Source organism: Triticum dicoccoides, chromosome 2B (assembly GCF_002162155.2).
Source record: "Triticum dicoccoides isolate Atlit2015 ecotype Zavitan chromosome 2B, WEW_v2.0, whole genome shotgun sequence".
NCBI lineage: Eukaryota > Viridiplantae > Streptophyta > Magnoliopsida > Poales > Poaceae > Triticum > Triticum dicoccoides.
The window spans coordinates 665,966,565-665,989,922 of NC_041383.1; the positions used below are offsets into that span (position 1 = coordinate 665,966,565).

At 42.9% G+C, this 23,358-nt stretch overlaps 3 protein-coding genes across 3 annotated transcripts; 1 reads left to right on the forward strand and 2 right to left on the reverse strand.

Moving 5' to 3' along the window:
- Positions 1-227: 227 nt before the first annotated feature.
- Positions 228-2,575, reverse strand: LOC119365484 (thylakoid lumenal 29 kDa protein, chloroplastic-like). The gene is made up of 11 exons (XM_037631125.1): positions 2,415-2,575; positions 2,225-2,335; positions 1,946-2,030; positions 1,812-1,846; positions 1,641-1,706; positions 1,507-1,547; positions 1,254-1,384; positions 1,064-1,170; positions 812-949; positions 572-706; positions 228-463 (listed from the first exon to the last, which is right to left on the reverse strand). The coding sequence occupies exons 1-11, from the start codon at positions 2,502-2,504 to the stop codon at positions 353-355; spliced, it is 1,050 nt and encodes a 349-aa protein (XP_037487022.1). The 5' UTR covers positions 2,505-2,575; the 3' UTR covers positions 228-352.
- A 314-nt stretch (positions 2,576-2,889) lies between these two features.
- Positions 2,890-5,388, reverse strand: LOC119365485 (multiple organellar RNA editing factor 2, chloroplastic-like). The gene is made up of 4 exons (XM_037631126.1): positions 5,002-5,388; positions 4,807-4,904; positions 3,898-3,963; positions 2,890-3,319 (listed from the first exon to the last, which is right to left on the reverse strand). Exons 1-4 carry the CDS (start codon positions 5,328-5,330, stop codon positions 3,168-3,170), a joined length of 645 nt encoding a protein of 214 aa, XP_037487023.1. The 5' UTR covers positions 5,331-5,388; the 3' UTR covers positions 2,890-3,167.
- A 175-nt stretch (positions 5,389-5,563) lies between these two features.
- Positions 5,564-7,698, forward strand: LOC119365486 (V-type proton ATPase subunit G1-like). Its single transcript, XM_037631127.1, has 4 exons — positions 5,564-5,693; positions 6,448-6,542; positions 7,069-7,169; positions 7,263-7,698. The coding sequence occupies exons 2-4, from the start codon at positions 6,455-6,457 to the stop codon at positions 7,404-7,406; spliced, it is 333 nt and encodes a 110-aa protein (XP_037487024.1). The 5' UTR covers positions 5,564-5,693; positions 6,448-6,454; the 3' UTR covers positions 7,407-7,698.
- The last annotated feature ends 15,660 nt before the right edge of the window (positions 7,699-23,358 follow it).

Below are 23,358 nucleotides of genomic sequence, written 5' to 3' on the forward strand. Positions count from 1 at the left end.
GGCCGCAGTATCTTATATAAGCCGAGACCGAGCTAGTCGATAGACAACATACAACTAAAAATAAGCAGAGGCCGAGTAGGGTTTTACCTCGTAAGGAGGACCTGAACCTAGGTAAATCTGGTCTCGTGCCGATCTACTCACCTCGCTGGGATACCCTACCGATGGATCTGCCGGAATCAGCTCCAACAACTAAAAAAAGGTATGTGTGCATCTATGACGCAGAGAGCAAAAGCAATAAATCTTTTTTTTGTAAAACACGACAAGACTCAGCCAAAACATTAACTCTCCCCATATCAAACTCATTCTCCATACAAACCCAATCGCTCGCAGATATGCCCAGCGCAATCATCAATCACAGCTTCAGTTTACCCAAGTTAATCTTTTGCTTGGGGTATGTGTAGGCCTCGTAGTTTATCTTCTGGCCCAGGTAGCTCAGCTTGGTGACCGCGGTTATCAGGTCTACCTGCCATATATACATTCAGAAGCCGAGGTTAAAAAGCAGGATTTCAGAACATATATGCGTCCTGTAGCATTGGCATCGGCTGCTTGAACATGTCCATTAAATCCTTACCTCGTAGTCAGTACGGGAGACTGTCTCACGACTGCGCTGGTACTTCTCAACCCATGGCCGGCAGTCTGGATCAGCGATCAGTTTCTCCTCCGTGGCAGCTTGGTCGGGTCCGAAGAAGGCCGACATCACAGCAACCTGCAGTAGAATTCTCTTGGCATTGGTTAGACTGAAATCACAGCTTTTTACGGACTTATCAAAAATTGGTATATAGCAAAAACAGAAGTTACGAGTAGAAGTGACCTGACGAGGACCGAGACCGACGGCGATGAACTTGTCCTTCATTTCCTGCACAGAAGCGCTACCCCACTGAGGCACCCTACCCTCTGGATCAGGCTCTTGCGCGTCCTCTCGCCCAAATATTTTGTCGAAGAAACCCCACTACAGTAGTAGACACAATTAAAATGCATATCACCATGTATTAGTCACACTAGGCCTATATACACAGAGGAAAAATGAACAGACAAACTCCGGTCTGGCTGAGTGAATGAGTACCTGCCCACTTGAACCGTATGCTGAGTATAGGGTTCTTCCCTTCTCTTGGTTCCCACCGGTCTTGGCAATGGCCGCATCAAGAAATGTTTTCTTAAGTGCCTGTGATGCTGTTGCGGGTAAAAGTAGATTTGAGTATACAGCAGTACCAACAAAGATCATACTGCTAATGAAATTATACTAGTTATCACACCTGCTATTTGGATCAAATCTGCAAATGAAAGGGGACCTCCCTTGGAATATGAATCTATCTCTTTCTTTGCTTCAACTAGCAGATCCAAGGCAGCAGAAAGCCCACTGTTTTCAGGTCTGCTTATTTCTGCACTTTATTGTTTAACAAAAAATTGGTCAAACAACAAGGCCAAGCAACTTGTTAGTCTGTCAACTGCAGAGCTTAACTGTAACATAACCACAAAGATGCAGAAAGAGAAGCTGGTAGCTACTACCTTAGCCTGATGGATCCATTTGGCCCTCCTGTCTTTGTTGCCTGCAGAAGAGTTCAGTTAACAGCCAGTAGTACCACCGGTTACTTCCATGTGAACCGGTAATTAATTGCCAGAAGCCATTTAGAGAGAAAGACCTTGTCATATGTGATAGCATCATTCAGTGCCAAGGTGAGCAGAGATGGGACGAGCTCTGGCTTTGCCTGCAAAAGGATTTCAAAGCTTCAGCCGATGTAAAAAATGGATAGGTGAAATAGATTACAATCAAGCTGTGTTGAGTGTAGCATATAATGTCCAGTGTATCTCACCTCTATGGCTGCCGTGAGGGTGCTTTTGATGCTTGCTGAAGAAACAAAACAGCAGAGTGCATTAGCGCGAAAGTTCATTAAGAAGCACACCTTACTAGCATTTGAAGTGAAAAGAGGGAGCTGAGGCGACCTACATTGGAACTCAGAGCGCTGCCGGCGTTCGATCAGATCAGCCGCAGCAGCCACTCCTGTGGACCTCGTTGAGGCCTCGGCGATTTCCTAACACACGGCATATAAACAACTAACTGTAATTACGATGGATAGAACCACGGAGGCGGCATGTTAATTATCAGCATTCTTCCATGGTGCATTCATGCTACATTTGTTTAGCAGCCCCTCCCATGACGATGCAGCAGAACTGCATCGTGTTCTTGAAAAAAAAACATGACTACATATAGAGTGCTAGCACATACCAAGCCAACGGTGGCGCCGAAGCAGCCGCCGATCAGATCCCTTCTGCGGAGCCGCAGAGCCTCTTCGCAAGCCTCGGAGCCACCGGCTTTGGCCTGGCAGCACACCTGAATCTGCACGGAGGAAGCGAGAAATGCTCCTGTTAACTTGCATCAGAGGAAACTCGGAGTCGGAATCTGGAAGCAAGCATACGTGTGCGTGTCTGCGCGCCGGCGGCGAGACGGAAGGGAGGCCGCGGGGGCCGAGCAGCGTAGGAGCCGAGAGGAAGGTCGCGCCCGCCATTTCCCTCACTCCCTTCGACTTGAGCGCTCGCACGGTATCGGTCACGGGGCTGGCTGGCCGGCGCGTGTGTTGTGCGCTCGGCATGCAGCGGGAGGATTCGGCGGATAAGGCAGCGAATCACGGGGCTACACGTGCATTCTCCATGTCGCCATCGCCACCACACGTTCGCTGGCAATAAAACGCATCGCGCCGTTCCTCCGCGTCCCCGATTGGCTTCCACATTGTTACCGAGCCTGCCTCCCGTCCCGCGGTCATTGATCATGGCTCGTGCGAGAACAGAGAGTTGGGTGATTTCTGAAAATGAGCACCCTGCTGCTACTCGCTTCAGAGAAACGGTGAGCTCAATACTACCTACGCCAGGTAACTGCAGGGGGCAAACGGTGCAGAAACAGAGCAAGGAGAGTTCATCAAGTTTAAATGCTCTCTTACAACTTCTTTTACTCTTTCCGCCGCAAACCAAGATACCGTTACCAAAACAACTCACTTATAGTAGTACATGCAGTTCTTAACCTACAGTTCGTGAATGAAGAAAATAAACGCCCAGATATGGCGTGGCTACAATGCAGCAAAGACGACGATGGGCATTTCGGGCGTGGAGCAGTTGCTATATCTAGGGCAAGAGCGATAGCAGTGGGGCGCTTGCGGTGCACCGACGGGGGCATGTCACCGTTGGTAGGCCTGGTTCTCCCTACGCTTCACATAGCGAGTCCGGTCGCTGTAACGCGGTCTATCTTGAGCTCTCTGAGGCACCGGCTCCACCCTTCTCTGCCTTTCCGGTGATCGTTGGACGATTTCTCCGTTCACAAACAACTCGGCTGCAAAGAAGGGCAACATGATGAAAACCCAGGCCAAAATTATCACGTTCGTGAGAAATGTTCTTGATGGAGAACAAAGTATGTACCACATGGGTAATATGTATAGTTCAGGTCTGAAAGGGTCAATTACTCAATTATAGTTGTAACAGTACCGATTCAGGTGGCATACAAACAGTCTGAGGGTGGTATTAAACCTTGAATAGACGGCAAGGCAAATTATGATTGAAGGATCAGTCTTTCCAAAAGAATCATTCTACGACTGCAACCTTAAAACTGATTAATAAATTAATGCAACATGCGCTACTAAATAAGGTTTCCTCATTCATGTAGTAACTATATTAGATCAAACCGTGCAATAAATACATCATTTGCACAAAACTGATAGTGGTTCATAAAGTAGAATCAAGTCGATGAGAATAACTGGAAGGGAATAGACACTAGGAATCAGGCATCACAAATCTGATTGACCAATTCTACTTTTAAGGAAAATCGGAAACTATGGTCTCCCAACAGCTACCATAAAATTCAAAGAATTCGACAAAACAATTGAATAAAGAGCACATAAGCAGTAAGCTTACCGCCATAGTCCTTGTTCTCAGCATCAACATAGGAATCAGGAAGCACAAAAAGAACACCCGGGAGGCCTGTAAATTGAAAACACAAACTATCATTATGAAAACCACCAGAAATATCCAACAGCAAAATATCTCTTGATATTAACTACTGACTTAAAACGAATGTACATATGCAAATGTTCATATAACTACCATAACACTGAAACTGCACTCAGTAGCAATTTTTCTCTTCAGATTAGCTAATGAACAATCAACAAACAAATATATGTTAAACATAAGGCTGTTACAGAACACCTCACATAATAAACCTTCTAAAATCAAGATATCAACAAATCAAATCCCTGACACACACAAACAAAAGCAAAAGTGTAGTAGCACACCATACAGTCCAAATGAGATATACAAAGAACAATGTTCATGAACCGATATAGCCATCACCAAAGGATCACAGATTGCAATAGTGCAGCACAATTCAATCTGTACTAATATAGGACAAACATGAACTTGTAACAACATGCATTTGGCATTCACACATTCACTTGAAAATTTTCTGGCTCCCAACTAGTAAATGGATGTGTTAATCATGTTATTCAACTAGACAACAGAATACTTTTTTTTGATAAAAGAAGGGCTCTCCCCTTCCGATTTTTATTAAGAAAACCATAGCAGTTTGATTACAAAGTTCAAACAAAACCAACGGACACCTACCAACTCAACCTTCCTCCACCAGAAGGGGCAGAGCAGCACCGCGCGCAAAATACCCAAACATCCAAGTCTACCTCATTAGACAACAGAATACTGAAACATGACTGTACAGCAATTGGAAACTGAAACCTAAGATGGTATCCAAACCCAATCGTCGTAATACGTGCTTAAAACATGGAAACAAGTTTGCATTTCGCTGAAGTATACCTTCCAGCTTGTTGGATGTCTCCTCGTCAATCTCGCACCCAAACCCAAAGTAACGCTCACAGGACACGTTGTAGATCCTCTTCTTCGCGTCCTCCTCGCTACACCGTCGACCAACAACAAAACCGAAATTAGCCTCATTCCACGAAGCACCCATGGCCGGGCGGATTGGTTCGACCCCAAAAGCGAGCGGATTACCTCCCCACGACCTTGGCGAGGGTCTGGATGTAGCAGTCGATCATCTGCTGCTTGGTGGCGCCCTCGCCGCCGGGCTTGTCCATGACGATGAGCCAGTGCTCGTAGTCGCAGCCGGGGAAGAGCGGCGCCATCTCCGTGGGCGCGCGGTCCCCGCCCTGCCCCGGCCGCAGCGGCGAGTACGAGGCGTCGGGCCGCCGCGCCATGCAGCGGACGGCGCGGCCGACGCGAGGCCGCGCGGGGCGCGCGGAGGGGCAGGGGAGGCGCCGCGACAGGAACACCGGGTGCACCGGGCGCGCGGCGGCGGCGACGGCGCGCGCTGCGGTGGCCATGGCGGGAGTGGCCGCTGTCGAAAGGAGACGAGCGGAGGAGGAGGTGGAACCGGAATGGATGGGGTTTTGATTGGGGGTTTGGGAGCAGGGACACGCAGAAGAGAAGAGATATTATTATTTGCTGCCCGCGCCTCTGGGCCTTGGTGCTAACAGGCCCTATTCGTAACCGAGTGGATCTGAAACGACCGGCCCGGCCCGGCCCTGCTCGGCACAAGACAACGATACAATTGTGCGGTAGTAATAAATAGTCTTGAAAGAAAGGTCGGGGCCACGACGGCTAGAGGAGCAGCAGAGGATAGCTTTTCCCCACGGACCCTTCTCGTCTTCCACGTGATTCGAGTCGCCTCGCCTCTCCCCCGTCAGGTACGAACTCGATCCGCCTCCCCGCAGGGGGATTCTCCGTTGATTTCTTTTCCCGTCGCGTCGATCTGGGCGGATCTGGGCCGGAATCGGCCGCGCGTGATGCTGGGTCGTCTCGTTGATTTGATCCTGCTCGCTCCCGCTGTTGCAATTTAGGCGCTGTTTGTTTGATGACCCGGTCGATTGAGGATAAGCAAAGGGTGTTCGGGGATCGCTGATTTGTCAAGTAGCTGGCCTCTGTTGCTGGATCTTAGTTGATCTGATCTGGATTTGCAGTTTGAGGTAGGGGAAAGTCCATAATGTATGGGCATCTAGCTGGCGTGTAAGCTTGTGTAGAACCGCCTGGGTAGATCCAACTATTCTGTAGTGGCTGTTGCTATGTACGCTAAATTAACCCGATTAGCTTGCTGTTCCAAGGTAGTTGGGTCCTGGATGGAATCAGGCGATTGCGTATGAATGTTTAAGCCGCTCGAAGCCAATGCTACTTACTGCTGTGGTAGTTTTGTAGCTCCGTGTGGAGGTAGTGTTGATATTTGGTATTCTGAGTAGCAGCAGTTTTGTGGGATTTTAATTCCAGCTATATTTATCTGTAAAACTGCAGCTAGTTACATGTCGGACATCATGGATAGTGATATAGGCTTCTCTTTTGTTATGATTTTTGGGATGTTAGGTGACATTCTACGTTTCAGACCTCCTAACCATGTAACAATATTGCATACCATTTGCATTTCATTGATTGTTGTTCTTCATTCCGCAGCCCAAACATGGACTCTAGCAGGCGCCCGAGTGGAATCCAGCAATTGCTTGCTGCAGAGCAAGAGGCTCAGCAAATTGTAAATGCTGCTAGGGCTGGTAAATTTCTTATTTTTGGCTTAATTAATTATGTATCGAGCATAATATTGTGCAGTGAGAACATTATGAAGTCTGTGAGGGTCTGCTCTGTTTGCTACAATGGATACTTTATATTTTGATGCATTCACCGACTTTTGTAGGATTTGTCATGATGTGATGTCTAATGTATTTGCTATGTCTTGTCTGCTATACTAAGTGAACTTGAAAGTCATGATAGATGTTGTCCCATTGTGAGTTATGAGATCATCATCTGGTTTATAGCATAGAGCATGGTTGCTAGCGTTATGTAACTTCTTTGCGTAATATTGTCTTTCTTACCTAATAGGCCATGTCATCTTTTCTTTTGTTGGGTACAGAAAGTGAAATGTTTGCATTGCATTGTTGAGTTGGCAAAATCTGTTAACAGTTGTCGAAGCATATACCATAGAAATATCTGAACTATGAAAATTATTGTTCACTACGAAGCTGAAATTAAAGTACTTCTATCTACTTTTGTCTGCCAAATGAAATCTGATGTCTCTGTCAGCTAAAACGGCAAGGCTTAGGCAAGCCAAAGAAGAGGCTGAGAGAGAAATAGCTGAGTACCGTGCACAAATGGAGGCTGATTTCCAGAGGAAGCTCACTGAGGTATGTACCGTGCATCTGCACATTCAATCTGTTCGTTTATAAGATAATAACAGGGCTTCTGATCATTTATATTCTTGTCATTTCCACCTCCAGACCAGCGGTGACTCTGGTGCAAACGTCAAACGCCTTGAGCAAGAGACAAACGTAAAGATTGAGCAGCTCAAGCAGCAGGCAGCAAACATCTCTCCAGAGGTGATTCAGATGCTTCTGAGGCACGTCACAACTGTGAAGAACTAAAGGTTGATGAGTCAGCCCTGCATATGATGGCAACTTTGTACTATCTGTTCATTTCTTTGGGAGGTATTATAAGAAATGGCTTTTGCCACTTCCAGCTGTAATTCCTTGTTGTCTTGGAAATAAGCTGCTACAGTTCAGCAGCAGCCATGTCTGATACTACTTGCTAAACCTTTGGTGATTAGTTCGTAAATTTTGTCGATTTCCGTCCCTTTTGTCTCTCCCTTGTATGGCTATCAGTATATGTATTTTTTTATTTGAAATATATTATTCATAAGAGTAAATAAGTTTTTAATGAGGTGAACATTGGCAAAGCTATGTTGCTCTGACAACAGAAATGGGTAAAATGGAGTGCTTCAGATGCTCGAAAGCTTTTGAATGCATGAATTTTAGACGCTGGAAAGTTTTTGGATGCAGGAAACGCATTCTGATTCAAATCGTAATGCAGCTATAGACTATTGGATCTGCTTTGTATGTTCATTGGTAGTGTTTTATTCTTAGGATATGTTTGGATGGTGCTAAACTTATCTACCAATATTTTGGTCATGTCCAAAATATTAGCCTTTATTTGGATTGTTTCCATATATTTGGCATATGCCTCCACACCACACTAACATATTTCTCTCAACATGCACCTCAGCATGTAACATACATGAGAAAAAGGTCACCTCGATATGCAAACATGCTTGAGAATTTTTGTCCAATTATGCAATTTATATTCAACAAATTTTTGCAACTATACAATAGTCAAACACAATAAATCATACTATTATTATTTTGGTATGAATTTTCAGTTTCAGTTTTTATATTATTATTTCAAATATCCATGTTCCATAAAATCAAATACCATTGAATACACCTTCTGAACAAGCGCGTTGGGTTTTATGTTATGGACAGTTCCTGTGTAGGCTATGTTTAGTGTAAGGATCGCCTCACTCGTGCCGCCTCACCCACAAAGTTTACTAACATAATATATTTTGTCGAGATATTGTGATGGAATATTCCTTTAGTACCAACAGTAAAGAAAACCATAATACCTCTCATTTTATGTTGTAGCCCAAAGGGCTAAATTATAGTCTTCTTCCATTTTCTTGTAAACTACTCCCTCCGTTCCTAAATGTAAGTCTTTTTTAGAGATTTCATTAAAAACTACATACGGATGTATATAAACATATTTTAGAGTGTAGATTCATTCATTTTGCTTCATATGTAGTCCATAGTGGAAGCTCTAAAAAGACTTACATTTAGGAACGGAGGGAGTAGCACATATGACCGTGCGTAACGGGAGAGATTTTTTTAAGAAGCGGCTGGAGAGATAATTGATGTGGCCATCAAAAACGGTCTCCACAGCGGTGGAGCAACAAAGCGAGGAGCCGTGGTCTTCTCGCGTATCATGTTTTGGCCCCGAGATCTTGATAGTGGTGGGTTAGTCGCGTGGCGGCGACTACCCAACTCGTGGCTTTCTTTTCCTTTGGGTTCGCCTCCATGTCGGAGTTGTGGCTACCCCCTCATTTGGTGGCTACGCGGCGACCTTCGGGCCACGGTTTCTTCGACCACTCTCTTCTACAATGTCGTAACCGAATATAGTACTAATTGCAGCGTCTAAATCCCGTTTCATTAGTATAAGTCACACATAACCAGGCAGTCCCTTCTCTATAAGGGTTTATTATCTTTTATTGTAGCAGTCACGTGCCAACAATTATTTTTAATTAAAGTCAAACCATCATATTCTCTTTTATTTGCTTGTTCCCATAATTTCTTTAAATTATAGCCAACAACACATATCCTCTATTATCGTCAAATAGTGCATGGAAGACACATTGGCTTGCGTCCGGACCAACCCACTGGCAAGCACCAAAAGGACTTGTGTTTGCAAGTCACGAATATAAATCCAAAAGAACAATGCGTTGAAGGATCGAACTCACGATCTCAAAACTCGACCACGGGTTGCTAGCCACTCGAATAAACAGGTCCTACTAATCTATGGCCGGTGTGAACGTTTAAGAACATACTGTAGCGCCATATTCAATTTTTTTCAACTTTTCTAAAAATAAATTAATAACTATGGATTTCCAAATATTTTTGGAAACATGAACATTTTTTGAAATCACGAATAGTTTCTCCAAATATGAACAATTTTATAAACATTTTGTTCTTTGGGAAAAAATGACACTTGAAGTAGACATATTTTTCTTAAATTCACAAATATTTTTCAAGAACACGAACCTTTTGAGAAATCGTAAACATATTTTGAATTTGCGAACAATTTTTGAAAATGGGAACATGCTTTGAACATTTAAAATAATTTTTGAATATGTGTTTATTTTAACCATGAATATTATTTTAAATATGTGAACAATTCATTGAGATAGGAATATTTTTAGAATCTGGAACATTTTTTCAATGCAACTTTATTTTGAAAATCTTGATTTTTTTGGAAAACACAATCTTTTTTTAGAAAAAATGGGAACATCTTTTGAATCTTGAATAAATTTTTTAATGAGGAAAAATTTAAAAGTTTTGACCATAAACGGAAAGAGAATTTTGGAATTCTGATTTATTTTCTAAAATTTGAACCAAAATTGAAATTCTGAACTTTTGGAAATTTTAATTTTAAGAAAAAAAATTAAAAAAACTAAATTGGAAGGAAAAATAAAAAGGATATAAAGGAAGGAACAGAAAAAAAGTAGAAACAAAACTCAGAACAAAAATAAAAATGTATCGGCCCAGTTTTGCGTGGCCTGTGCGAAGCTCAAAATATTTGCCGCCATGTGCGGTAAATAGTGTTTTCCTAGTTATGTGGGCAGGAAAATAAGTGGGTTGGCTTTGCCGGGCCACAACGCGCACGGCCCATATACGAAAATTGTTTTTCCTATTCTAGCTGATGAATGCACAAAAATTTAGTACCACCTCGAATAAAAAAAAAACTTTTCAGCGACGAACGGATGAAAAAAATCAGAGAAACGCACCTTACTTTATTAGTAGGTAAGATAAGATTGGAGAGCCCTCACTCCATTCCAAAGGGTGAAAAATACTTCAATACAAAGAGCACTTTTCTTCTCTTGGTCTAGTAGGAAGTTGATTGCCTCATGTGTGCCACTGACCTACGAGCAGGCGCATCTCCGCCTCAGGCTTTCCATGTGTGACACCCCCGATTCAATCGTACACTAATCATGCACGTAAATGTGTACAATCAAGATCAGGGACTCACGGAAAGATATCACAACACAACTCTAGAAGTAAAAAAATATACAAACATGATATTACAAGCCAGGGGCCTCGAGGGCTCGAATACAAGTGCTTGAACATAAACGAGTCAGCGGAAGCAACAACATCTGAGTACAGACATAAGTTAAACAAGTTGCCATAAGATGGCTAGCACAAACTGGGATACAGATCGAAAGAGGCGCATGCCTCCTGCCTGGGATCTGATACGTCTCCGTCGTATCTATAATTTTTGATTGTCCCATGCCAATATTCTACAACTTTCATATACTTTTGGCAACTTTTTATATTATTTCTGGGACTAACATATTGATCCAGTGCCCAGTGACAGTTCCTGTTTGTTGCATGTTTTATGTTTCGCAGAAAACCAATATCAAACGGAATCCAAACGGGATAAAAACGGACGGAGAATTATTTTGGAATATTTGGGATTTTTCGGAGGAAGAATCAACGCGAAACGGTGTCCGGGGTGGCCACGAGACAGGAGACGCGCCCCCTCCCCCTGGGTGCGCCCTGGGCTCTCGTGGGCCACCCGTAAGGCGGTTGACGCTCTACTTTTGCCGCAAGAAAGCTAATTTTACGAAAAAAATCTGGGCGAAAGAGTCACCCCAATCGGAGTTACGGATCTCCAGATATAAAGGAAATGGTGAAGGGGCAGAAAAAAGGGAACGCAGAAACAGAGAGATAGATCCAATCTCGGAGGGGCTGTCGCCCCTCCCAAGCCATGAGAGCCAAGGAATAGAGGGGAAACTCTTCTCCCATCTAGGGAGGAGGTCAATGAAGAAGAAGAAGAAGGGGGCATCTCTCCCCCTTGCTTCCGGTAGCGCCGGAGCGCTGCCGGGGGCCACATCATCACCGCGATCTTCACCAACACCTCCATCATCTTCACCAACATCTCCATCACCTTCCCCCTTCTATATCCAACGGTCCACTCTCCCGCAACCCGTTGTACCCTCTACTTGAACATGGTGCTTTATGCTTCATATTATTTTCCAATGATGTGTTGCCATCCTATGATGTCTGAGTAGATTTTCGTTGTCCTACCGGTGATTGATGAATTGCTATGATTGGTTTGAGTTGCATGTTTTATTATTGGTGCTGTCCTATGGTGCCCTCCGTGTCGCGCAAGCATGAGGGATTCCCGATGTAGGGTGTTGCAATGCGTTCATGATCCGCTTATAGTGGGTTGCGTGAGTGACTGAAACACAAACCCGAGTAAGGGGATTGTTGCGTATGGGATAAAGGGGACTTGATACTTTAATGCTATGGTTGGGTTTTACCTTAATGAATCTTTAGTTGTTGCGGATGCTTGCTAGAGTTCCAATCATAAGTGCATATGATCCAAGAAGAGAAAGTATGTTAGCTTATGCCTCTCCCTCAAATAGAATTGCAATAGTGATTAGCGGTCTAGTAACATAGTCAATTGCTTAGGGACAATTTCACAACTCCTACCACCACTTTTCCACACTCGCTATATTTACTTTATTGCATCTTTATTTAAACAGCCCCTAGTTTATAATATCATGCTCTTTATTTTCTTGCAAACCTATCCTTTCACACCTACAAAGTACTTCTAGTTTCATACTTGTTCTAGGTAAAGCGAATGTCAAGCGTGCGTAGAGTCGTATCAGTGGCCGATTGGACTTGAGAGAGTATTTGTTCTACCTTTAGCTCCTCGCTGGGTTCGACACTCTTACTTATCAAAAGAGGCTACAATTATCCCGTATACTTGCGGGTCATCAAGACCTTTTTCTGGCGCCGTTGCCGGGGAGTCATAGCGTGGGGTGAATATTCTCGTGTGTGCTTGTTTGCTTTATCACTAAGTAATTTTTATTTGCTATCCTTAGTTGTTTTCTATCTTTAGTCATGGATATGGAACACAAAATACCAAAAAAATTAGAGGTACTTGCTACTCATGTACATGGGGTAACTCCTAAAACCCCCGATGCTCATTATGTGAAAGATATTATGTACTACTTTGATAATCCTGAGAAAACCCCATTCAACTTTATAATGGGAGACACGTTGGATCAACGTGAATACTTTAGGGATTATCGCTCAACACAAAAATGGAAACTATTATGGGATCAATTTATTATTTTGCGTTGGTATGCTTGTCAACTATGTGTGATGCATGATTATACTTGTTGCTCTAGGATGAAGGATCCACACCTTCCCTTTTCATGCAAATTCAATGATAATGAAACCTTAGCTTCTTATGTTAATGGTAGATATGATTACTATGATGTGGAACAAATAGAAGAATTTGTTGCTTTTATGGGTGCTTATGAGAGTGAATCTATGTTTAAAGCTTTTGATGATTTTGATGATTCAGTTTGTAGACCTGAAAATTTAGCTATACTTAGATATTGCTATGAAAATTATGAATATAATTACTATATTAATGCTTTTATGAAGAAATTCTCCGCTGTCCAAGAAGAGACTAATATTTTGCAGGAAGCTATGGAAGAAGAAATTGATGAAACTGTGAGCTCATTGGATGAAAAAGATGATGAGGAGAGCGAAGAACAAAAGGAGCAAGACCGGATTAGCTACCCGTGCCCACCTTCTAATGAGAGTAAATCTTCAACTCATACATTGTTTAATTCCCCTTTGTGCTTACCGAAGGATGATTGCTATGATCCCTTGAATTTGTTTGAAATATCCCTTTTTGATGATGCTTGCTGTGCTTGTGGCCAAGATGCCAATATGAATTATGCTTATGGAGATGAACTTGCTATAGTTCCTTATTTTAAACATGAAATTGTCGCTATTGCACCCACGCATGATAGTCCTATTATCTTCTTGAATTCTCCAAACTACACTATATCGGAGAAATTTGTGCTTATTAAGGATTATATTGATGGGTTGCCTTTTACCATTGCACATGATGATTTTGATGAATGTAATATGCATGTGCTTTCTTATCCTACTTGCAATTATTATGAGAGAGGAACTACATCTCCGCCTCTTTATGTTTCCAACACGATAGAATTGCAAGAAACTGTTTATACTATGCATTGGCCTTTACTTTGTGTGCATGAATTGTTCTTTTATGACATGCCAATGCATAGGAAGAGAGTTATACTTCGTCATTGCTTGATATATGTTACTTTGTGCTCACTACTAAATCAGAAATCATTGTTAATTAAAATTGGCTTTGATATACCTTGGGATCCGGGTGGATTCATTACTTGAGCACTATATGCCTAGCTTAATGGCTTTAAAGAAAGCGCTGCCAGGGAGACAACCCGGAAGTTTTAGAGAGTCATTTATTTCTGTTGAGTGCTTTCATATAGTTTAAAAACAAAAAAATAAAGAGGGGAACCTAAAAACCTTTCAAAAAGGAAAGTGAAAGTGAGAGAGATAAGCATTGTTGAAGTGGGAGAGCTCCTTGAACTTTGTTCATGCTCACGGAAACTTTGTGAATCTTGATTACAGAAACTTTTCAACAAAAATAATTACCCCCTTGTACAATTCCTTTGTATTATAAAAATAATGTGCCAAGGTTTTCCTTTAGGATGTTTACAATGCTTCTTGGTTTGTACGGTGCAGGATAGAAACTTTGGCTGTAGTGCACGATTTTACATTTTTATCTGGAACATCAATTGGTTCTGATTCTTTTTGCACTGTCTTGCTATACAACTTGTTTATTTTTACTAAGTTTTCGTAGAACTTTTGGGGTACCAGAAGTATGGTGGATGTTTAGATTGCTACAGACTGTTCTGTTTTTGACAGATTCTGTTTTTGATGCATAGTTTGCTTGTTTTGATGAATCTATCAATTTATATCAGTGGATTAAGCCATGGAAAAGTTATATTACAGTAGACACAATGCAAAAACAAAATATGAATTGGTTTGCTACAGTACTTAGAGTGGTGATTTGCTTTATTATACTAACGGATCTTACCGAGTTTTCTGTTGAAGTTTTGTGTGGATGAAGTGTGTAATCGAGGATGTCTCAATATGAGGAAAAGGAAGAGAGGCAAGAGCTCAAGCTTGGGGATGCCCGAGGCACCCCAAGTAAATATTTCAAGGATACTCAAGCGTCTAAGCTTGGGGATGCCCCGGAAGGCATCCCCTCTTTCTTCAACAAGTATCTGTATGTTTTCGAATTCGTTTCGTTTATGCATTATGTGCAAGTCTTGGAGCGTCTTTTGCATTTAGTTTTCATTTTTCTTTTATGCACCATGCTGGTATGAGATAGTCCTTGGTTGATTTAAAGAATTCTCATTTCACTTCATTTAAATCTTTTGAGTATGGCTTTATAGAATGCTTCATGTGCTTCACGTATATCGTTTGAAGTTTGGATTGCCTGTTTCTCTTCATATAGACAACCGCCATTTGTAGAATGCTCTTTTGCTTCACTTATATTTGTTAGAGCATGGGCATATCTTTTGTAGAAAGAATTAAACTCTCTTGCTTCACTTATATCTATTTAGAGAGATGACATGAATTGGTCATTCACATGTTAGTCATAAAATCCTACATAAACTTGTAGATCACTGAATATGATATGTTTGATTCCTTGCAATAGTTTTGCGATATAAAGATGGTGATATTAGAGTTATGCTAGTGGGTGGTTGTGGATTGTAGAGACACTTGTGTTGAGGTTTGCAAGTCCCGTAGCATGCACGTATGGTAACCGTTGTGTGACAAATTTGAAGCTTGTGGTGTTTCTTTGATTGTCTTCCTTATGAGTGGCAGTCGGGGACGAGCGATGGTCTTTTCCTACCAATCTATCCCCCTAGGGGCATGCGTAGTAGTACTTTGCTTTGAGGGCTAATAAACTTTTGCAATAAGTATATGAGTTCTTTATGACTAATGTGAGTCCATGGATTATACACACTTTTACCTTTCCATCATTGCTAGCCTCTTTGGTACCGTGCATTGCCCTTTCTCACCTCGAGAGTTGGTGCAAACTTTGCCGGTGCATCCAAACCCCGTGATTTGATACGCTCTATCACACATAAGCCTCATTATATCTTCCTCAAAACAGCCACCATACCTACCTATCATGGCATTTCCATAGCCATTTCGAGATATATTGCCATGCAACTTTCATCATCATCATATACATGACTTGAGCATTTATTGTCATATTGCTTTGCATGGTCGTAAGATAGCTAGCATGATGTTTTCATGGCTTGTCCGTTTTTTAATGTCATTGCTACGCTAGATCATTGCACATCCCGGTACACCGCCGGAATCATTCATATAGAGTCATATCTTTGTTCTACTATCGAGTTGTAATGTTGAGTTGTAAGTAAATAAAAGTGTGATGATCATCATTATAGAGCATTGCCCCATGAAAAAAGGAAAAAAGGAAAAAAAGGGGGGGGGCCAAAGAAGCCCACCAAAAAAGAAAAAAAGAAAAAAGAAGAAGAAAAAGGGGCAATGTTACTATCCTTTTCCACACTTGTGCTTCAAAGTAGCACCATGTTCTTCATATAGATTGTCTCCTATGTTGTCACTTTCATATACTAGTGGGAATTTTCATTATAGGACTTGGCTTGTATATTCCAACAATGGGCTTCCTCAAATGCCCTAGGTCTTCATGAGCAAGCAAGTTGGATGCACACCCACTTAGTTTCTTTTGCTGAGCTTTCATACACTTATAGCTCTTAGTGCATCCGTTGCATGGCAATCCCTACTCCTCACATTGACATCAATTGATGAGCATCTCCATAGCTCATTGATTAGCCGTGTCGATGTGAGACTTTCTCCTTTTTTGTTTTCTCCACATAACCTCCATCATTATATTCTATTCCACCTATAGTGCTATATCCATGGCTTGCGCTTATGTATTGCATGAGAGTTGAAAAAGCTGAAGCGCGTTAAAAAGTATGAACCAATTGCTCGGCTCGTCATCGGGGTTGTGCATGATGGGAGCATTTTGTGTGACGAAAATGAAGCATGGCCAAACTATATGATTTTGTAGGGATAAGCTTGCTTTGGCCTTGTTGTTTTGAAAAGACATGATTGCTTTATTGGTACGCTCGAAGTATTATTATTTTTATGTCAAATGATAGACTATTGATTTGAATCACTCGTATCTTAATATTCATGCCATGATTAGACATATGATCAAGATTATGCTAGATAGCATTCCACATCAAAAATTATCTTTTTTATCATTTACCTACTCAAGGACGAGCAGAAATTAAGCTTGGGGATGCTGATACGTCTCCATCGTATCTATAATTTTTGATTGTTCCATGCCAATATTATACAACTTTCATATACTTTTGGAAACTTTTTATATTATTTTTGGGACTAACATATTGATCCAGTGCCCAGTGCTAGTTTCTGTTTGTTGCATGTTTTATGTTTTGCAAAAAACCAATATCAAACGGAATCTAAACGGGATAAAAACGGACGGAGAATTATTTTGGAATATTTGGGATTTTCCGGAGGAAGAATCAACGAGAAACGGTGTCCGGGATGGCCACGAGACAGGGGGCGCGCCCCCTCCCCCTGGGCGCGCCCTAGGCTCTTGTGGGCCACCCGTAAGGCAGTTGACGCTCTACTTTTTCCGCAAGAAAGCTAATTTTACGAGAAAAATTTGGGCGAAAGATTCACCCCAATCGGAGTTACGGACCTCCAGATATAAAGGAAACGGTGAAGGGGCAAAAACAGGGAATGCAGAAACAGAGAGATAAATCCAATATCGGAGGGGCTCTCGCCCCTCCCAAGCCATGGGAGCCAAGGAACAGAGGGGAAACCCTTCTTCCATCTAGGGAGGAGCTCAATGAAGAAGAAGAAGAAGGGGGCATCTCTCCCCCTTGCTTCCGTGGCGCCGGAGCGCTGCCGGGGGCCATCATCATCACCGCGATCTTCACCAACACCTCCATCATCTTCACCAACATGTCCATCACCTCCCCCCTTTTATATCCAGCGGTACACTCTCCCGCAACCCATTGTACCCTCTACTTGAACATGGTGATGTATGCTTCATATTATTTTCCAATGATGTGTTGCCATCCTATGATGTGTGAGTAGATTTTCGTTGTCCTACCGGTGATTGATGAATTGCTATGATTGGTTTGAGTTGCATGTTTTATTATTGGTGTTGTCCTATGGTGCCCTCCGTGTCGCGCAAGCATGAGGGATTCCGCTGTAGGGTGTTGCAATGCGTTCATGATTCGCTTATAGTGGGTTGCGTGAGTGACTGAAACACAAACCCGAGTAAGGGGATTGTTGCGTATGGGATAAAGGGGAATTGATACTTTAATGATATGGTTGGGTTTTACCTTAATGAATCTTTAGTAGTTGCAGATGCTTGCTAGAGTTCCAATCATAAGTACATATGATCCAAGAAGAGAAAGTATGTTAGCTTATGCCTCTCCCTCAAATAGAATTGCAATAGTGATTAGCGGTCTAGTAACATAGTCAATTGCTTAGGGACAATTTCACAACTCCTACTACCACTTTTCCACACTTGCTATATTTACTTTATTGCATCTTTATTTAAACAACCCCTAGTTTATAATTTCATGCTCTTTATTTCCTTGCAAACCTATCCTTTCACACCTACAAAGTACTTCTAGTTTCATACTTGTTCTAGGTAAAGCGAACGTCAAGCGTGCGTAGAGTCGTATCAGTGGCCGATAGGACTTGAGAGAGTATTTGTTCTACCTTTAGCTCCTCATTGGGTTCGGCACTCTTACTTATCGAAAGAGGCTACAATTATCCCGTACACTTGCGGGTCATCAGGATCCTCCTAAACTACTCCTCGTCGGCGGTGCCTGAACGTAGTAGTAGGTACCCTTGGTGTAGTAGGGGTCATCGTCGACGGTGGCGTCTGGCTCCTGGGATCCAACATCTGGTTGCAACGTACGAGAAGAAGAGGAAAAAAGGGGATAAAGGGGGAGCAAAGCAACCGTGAGTACTCATCCAAAGTACTCGCAAGCAAGGATCTACACTACATATGCATGGGTATATGTGTAAAGAGGCAATATCAGTGGACTGAACTACAGAATGCCAGAATAAGAGGGGGATAGCTAGTCCTATCGAAGCCTCCATCTTGTAGCATGTAGAAGAGAGTAGATGGTAAGTTCACCAAGTATCATCGCATAGCATGATCCTACACGGCGATCCTTTCCTCGTCGCCCTGTGGGAAAGTGATCACGGGGATGTCTATGGAACTTGTCTGGGTGTGTTTTATTAATAACCGGTTCTAGTTGTCATAAGGTCAAGGCACAACTCCGGGTCGTCCTTTTACCGAGGGACATGACTATTCAAATAGATAAACTTCCCTGCAGGGGTGCACCACATAACTCAACACGCTCGATCCCTCTGGACGGACACACTTTCCTGGGTCATGCCCGGCCTAGAAGATCAACATGGTGTAGCCCTACCTAGGCACAACAGAGAGGTCAGCATGTCGGTCTAAATCCTATGCACACAGGAGTCTGGGCCCATCGCCCAGTGTAGACCTGCACACTGCAAACACGGCCAAAAGCAGACCTAGCCTCCCTAATACAAGAGTAGGTGTTCCAGTCCAATCTGGCGCGCGCCGCTCATTCGCTGACGTCAAGAAGGCTTCGGCTGATACCACGACGTCGAGTGCCCATAACTGTTCCCGCTTAGTTGGTTAGTGCATATAGGCCAGTGGCCAGACTCAGATCAAATACCAAGATCTCGTTAAGCGTGTTATTTTGAAGTACCGCAGACGCTGACCAGGGCCAGGCCCACCTCTCACCTAGGTGGTCTCAACCTGCCCTGTCGCTCCGCCACAAAGTAACCATCGGGGGGCTGTCAGGAATCCAGGCCCATCACTACCTGGATGGAACCACCTGCCCCTTCAGCCCCCATCTCCGAATCACTTGCGGGTACTCTACGTGCCGACACGACTTTAGTCACCATCTGTATAGCATGTATGTATGTATATATATACCCGTGATCACCTCCCGAGTGATCATGACCCGATAGTATAGCATGGCAGACGGACAAGAATGTAGGGCCACTGGTGGTAAACTAGCATCCTATATTAAGCATTTAGGATTGCAGGTAAGGTATCAACAGTTGTAGCAACAATGACAGGCTATGCAACAGAATATGATTAATAGAAAATAGTAACATGCTACACTACTCTAATGCAAGTGATACATCTCCAACGTATCTATAATTTTTGATTGTTCCATGCTACTATATTACCTGTTTTGGATGTTTATGGGCTTTACTCTACACTTTTATATCATTTTTGGGACTAACCTACTAACCAAAGGCCCAGCCCGAATTGCTGTTTTTTTGCCTATTTCAGTATAACGAAGGAAAGGAATATCAAACGGAGTCCAAACGGAATGAAAACCTTCGGGAGCATTTTTTTGGAACAAACGTAATCCAGGAGACTTGGAGTGGACGTCAAGAAGCGAACGAGACGGCCACGAGGGTGCCCGACGCGCCTAGTAAGGGTGGGCGCGCCCCCACCCTCGTGGGCCCCTCGAGCGTCCACCGACCTACTTCTTCCTCCTATACATATTCACGGACCCCGAAAACATCCAGGAGCACTACGAAAAACTATTTCCACCGCCGCAACCTTCTATATCCGCGAGATCCCATCTTGGAGCCTTCGCCGGCGCTCCGCGGGAGGGGGAATCGACCATGGAGGGCCTCTCCATCACCACCAAGGCCTCTCCGATGAGTTGTGAGTAGTTTACCATAGAACTTTGGGTCCATAGTTATTATCTACATGGCTTCTTCTCTCTCTTTGATTCTCAATACAAAGTTCTCCTTCCTCTTCTTGGAGATATATTCGATATAACTCTTTTCGCGGTGTGTTTGTCGAGATCTGATGAATTGTGTGTTTATGATCAAGTTTATCTATGAGAAATATTTGAATCTCCTTTGAATTCTTTTATATATGATTGGTTCTTTGCAAGTCTCTTCGAATTATCAGCTTGGTTTGGCCTACTAGATTGATCTTTCTTGCAATGGGAGAAGTGCTTAGCTTTGGGTTCAATATTGCGGTGCCCTTTCCCAGTGACAGCAGGGGCAGCAAGGCATGTATTGTATTGTAGCCATCGAGGATAAAAAGATGGGGTTTATATCATATTGCTTGAGTTTATCCCTCTACATCATGTCATCTTGCTTAATGCGTTACTCTATTCTTCATGAACTTAATACTCTAGATGCAGTCAGGAGTCGGTCAATGTGTGGAGTAATAGTAATAGATGCAGGCAAGAGTCGGTCTACTTGTTGCGGACAAGATGCCTATGTACATGATCATGCCTAGATATTCTCATAACTATGCACTTTTCTATCAATTGCTCGACAGTAATTTGTTCACCCACCATAATGGGGGGAAACATAGTAATTTCAAAAAATCCTACGCACACGCAAGATCATGGTGATGCATAGCAACGAGAGGGGAGAGTGTGTCCATGTACCCTCGTAGACCGTAAGCGGAAGCGTTTAGCACAACACGGTTGATGTAGTCGTACGTCTTCACGGCCCGACCGATCAAGCACCGAAAGCACGACACCTCCCAGTTCGTGCACACATACAGCTCGATGACGTCCCTCAAACTCCGATCTAGCCGAGTGTCGAGGGAGAGTTCCGTCAGCACGACGGCGTGGTGACGATGATGATATTCTACCGACGTTGGGCTTCGCCTAAGCACCGCTACAATATTATCGAGGTGGATTATGGAGGAGGGGGGCACCACACATGGCTAAGTGATCAATGATCAATTGTGTGTCTATGGGGTGCCCCCTGCCCCCGTATATAAAGGAGCAAAGGGGGGAGGCGGATGGCCTAGGAGGAGGGTGCACCAAGGGGGAGTCCTACTCCCACCGGGAGTAGGACTCCTCCTTCCCTTGTTGGAGTAGGAGAGAAGGAAAGAGGGGGAGAGGAAGAAGGAAAAGGGGGCTGCACCCCTTGTCCAATTCGGACCAGAGGGGGGGCGCAGGCCTCCTTCCTTTTGCCTCTCTCCTCTATTCCCGTATGGCCCAATAAGGCCCATATACTCCCCGACGAATTCCCATAACTCTCCGGTACTCCGAAAAATACCCGAATCACTCGGAACCTTTCCGAAGTCCGAATATAGTTGTCCAATATATCGATCTTTACGTCTCGACCATTTCGAGACTCCTTGTCATGTCCCCGATCTCATCCGGGACTCCGAACTACCTTCGGTAGATCAAAAACACATAAACTCATAATATAACCATCATCGAACTTTAAGCGTGCGGACCCTACGGGTTCGAGAACTATGTAGACATGACCGAGATATGTCTCCGGTCAATAACCAATAGCGGAACCTGGATGCTCATATTGGCTCCCACATATTCTACGAAGATCTTTATCGGTCAAACCGTATAACAATATACGTTTGTTCCCTTTGTCATTGGTATGTTACTTGCCCGAGATTCGATCGTCGGTATGTCAATACCTAGTTCAATCTCGTTACTGGCAAGTCTCTTTACTCGTTATGTAATACATCATCTCGCAACTAACTCATTAGTCACATTGCTTGCAAGGCTTATAGTGATGTGCATTACCGAGAGGGCCCAGAGATACCTCTCCGACAATCGGAGTGACAAATCCTAATCTCGAAATATGTCAACTCAACAAGTACCTTCGGATACACCTGTAGAGCACCTTTATAATAACACAGTTACTTGTGACGTTTGGTTGCACACAAAGTGTTCCTCCGGTAAACGGGAGTTACATAATCTCACAGTCATAGGAACATGTATAAGTCATGAAGAAAGCAATAGCAACATACTAAAAGATCAAGTGCTAAGCTAACGGAATGGGTCAAGTCAATCACATCATTCTCCTAATGATGTGATCCCGTTAATGAAATGACAACTCATGTCTATGGCTAGGAAACTTAACCATATTTGATTCAACGATCTAGTCAAGTAGAGGCATACTAGTGACACTCTGTTTGTCTATGTATTCACACATGTATCAAGTTTCCAGTTAATACAATTCTAGCATGAATAATAAACATTTATCATGAAATTTGGAAGTAAATAATAACTTTATTATTGCCTCCAGGGCATATTTCCTTCAGTCTCTCACTTGCACTAGAGTCAATAATCTAGTTCACATCATCATGTGATTTAACACCAATATTCACATCTATATGTGATTAACATCCATAGTTCACATCGTCATGTGACCAACACCCAAAGGATTTACTAGAGTAAATAATCTAGTTCACATCGCTATGTGATTAACACCCAAAGAGTACTTATGGTATGATCATGTTTTGCTCGTGAGAGAAGTTTAGTCAAAGTGTCTGTCACATACAGAGCCGTATGTATTTTGCAAATATTCTATGTCTACAATGCTCTGCACGGAGCTACTCTAGCTAATTGCTCCCACTTTCAATATGTATCCAGATTGAGACTTAGAGTCATCTGGATCAGTGTAAAAGTTTGCACCGATGTAACTTTTACGACGAACTCTTTTATCACCTCCATAATTGAGAAACATCTCCTTTGTCCTCATTAAGGATATTCTTGACCGTTGTCCGGTGATCTACTATTATATCAAAATTGTATTCATTTGCCAAAGTCAGAGCAAGGTATACAATAGGCCTGGTACACAGATTAGCATACTTTATAGAACCTATGACTGAGGCATAGGGAATGACTTTTCATTCTCTTTCTATTTTCTGCCATGGTCGGGTTTTGAGTCTTACTCAACTTCACACCTTGCAACACAGGAAAGAACTCCTTCTTTGATAGTTCCATTTTAAACTACTTCAAAATCA

Bases quoted from the DNA above. Each gene is read 5' to 3' on its own strand.
- LOC119365484 (XM_037631125.1), bottom strand. From the start codon at position 2,504: ATGGCGGGCGCGACCTTCCTCTCGGCTCCTACGCTGCTCGGCCCCCGC. The intron at 950-1,063 runs GTACTCATTCAC...CTACTACTGTAG, and splicing joins CATACGGTTCAAGTGGGCAG to TGGGGTTTCTTCGACAAAAT. The intron at 464-571 runs GTAAGGATTTAA...TATATATGGCAG, and splicing joins TCTCCCGTACTGACTACGAG to GTAGACCTGATAACCGCGGT.
- LOC119365485 (XM_037631126.1), bottom strand. From the start codon at position 5,330: ATGGCCACCGCAGCGCGCGCCGTCGCCGCCGCCGCGCGCCCGGTGCAC. The intron at 4,905-5,001 runs GTAATCCGCTCG...TCGACGGTGTAG, and splicing joins CTCGCCAAGGTCGTGGGGAG to CGAGGAGGACGCGAAGAAGA. The intron at 3,964-4,806 runs GTATACTTCAGC...TTCAATTTACAG, and splicing joins GACATCCAACAAGCTGGAAG to GCCTCCCGGGTGTTCTTTTT.
- LOC119365486 (XM_037631127.1), top strand. From the start codon at position 6,455: ATGGACTCTAGCAGGCGCCCGAGTGGAATCCAGCAATTGCTTGCTGCA. The intron at 6,543-7,068 runs GTAAATTTCTTA...TGTCTCTGTCAG, and splicing joins TGTAAATGCTGCTAGGGCTG to CTAAAACGGCAAGGCTTAGG. The intron at 7,170-7,262 runs GTATGTACCGTG...TTCCACCTCCAG, and splicing joins TCCAGAGGAAGCTCACTGAG to ACCAGCGGTGACTCTGGTGC.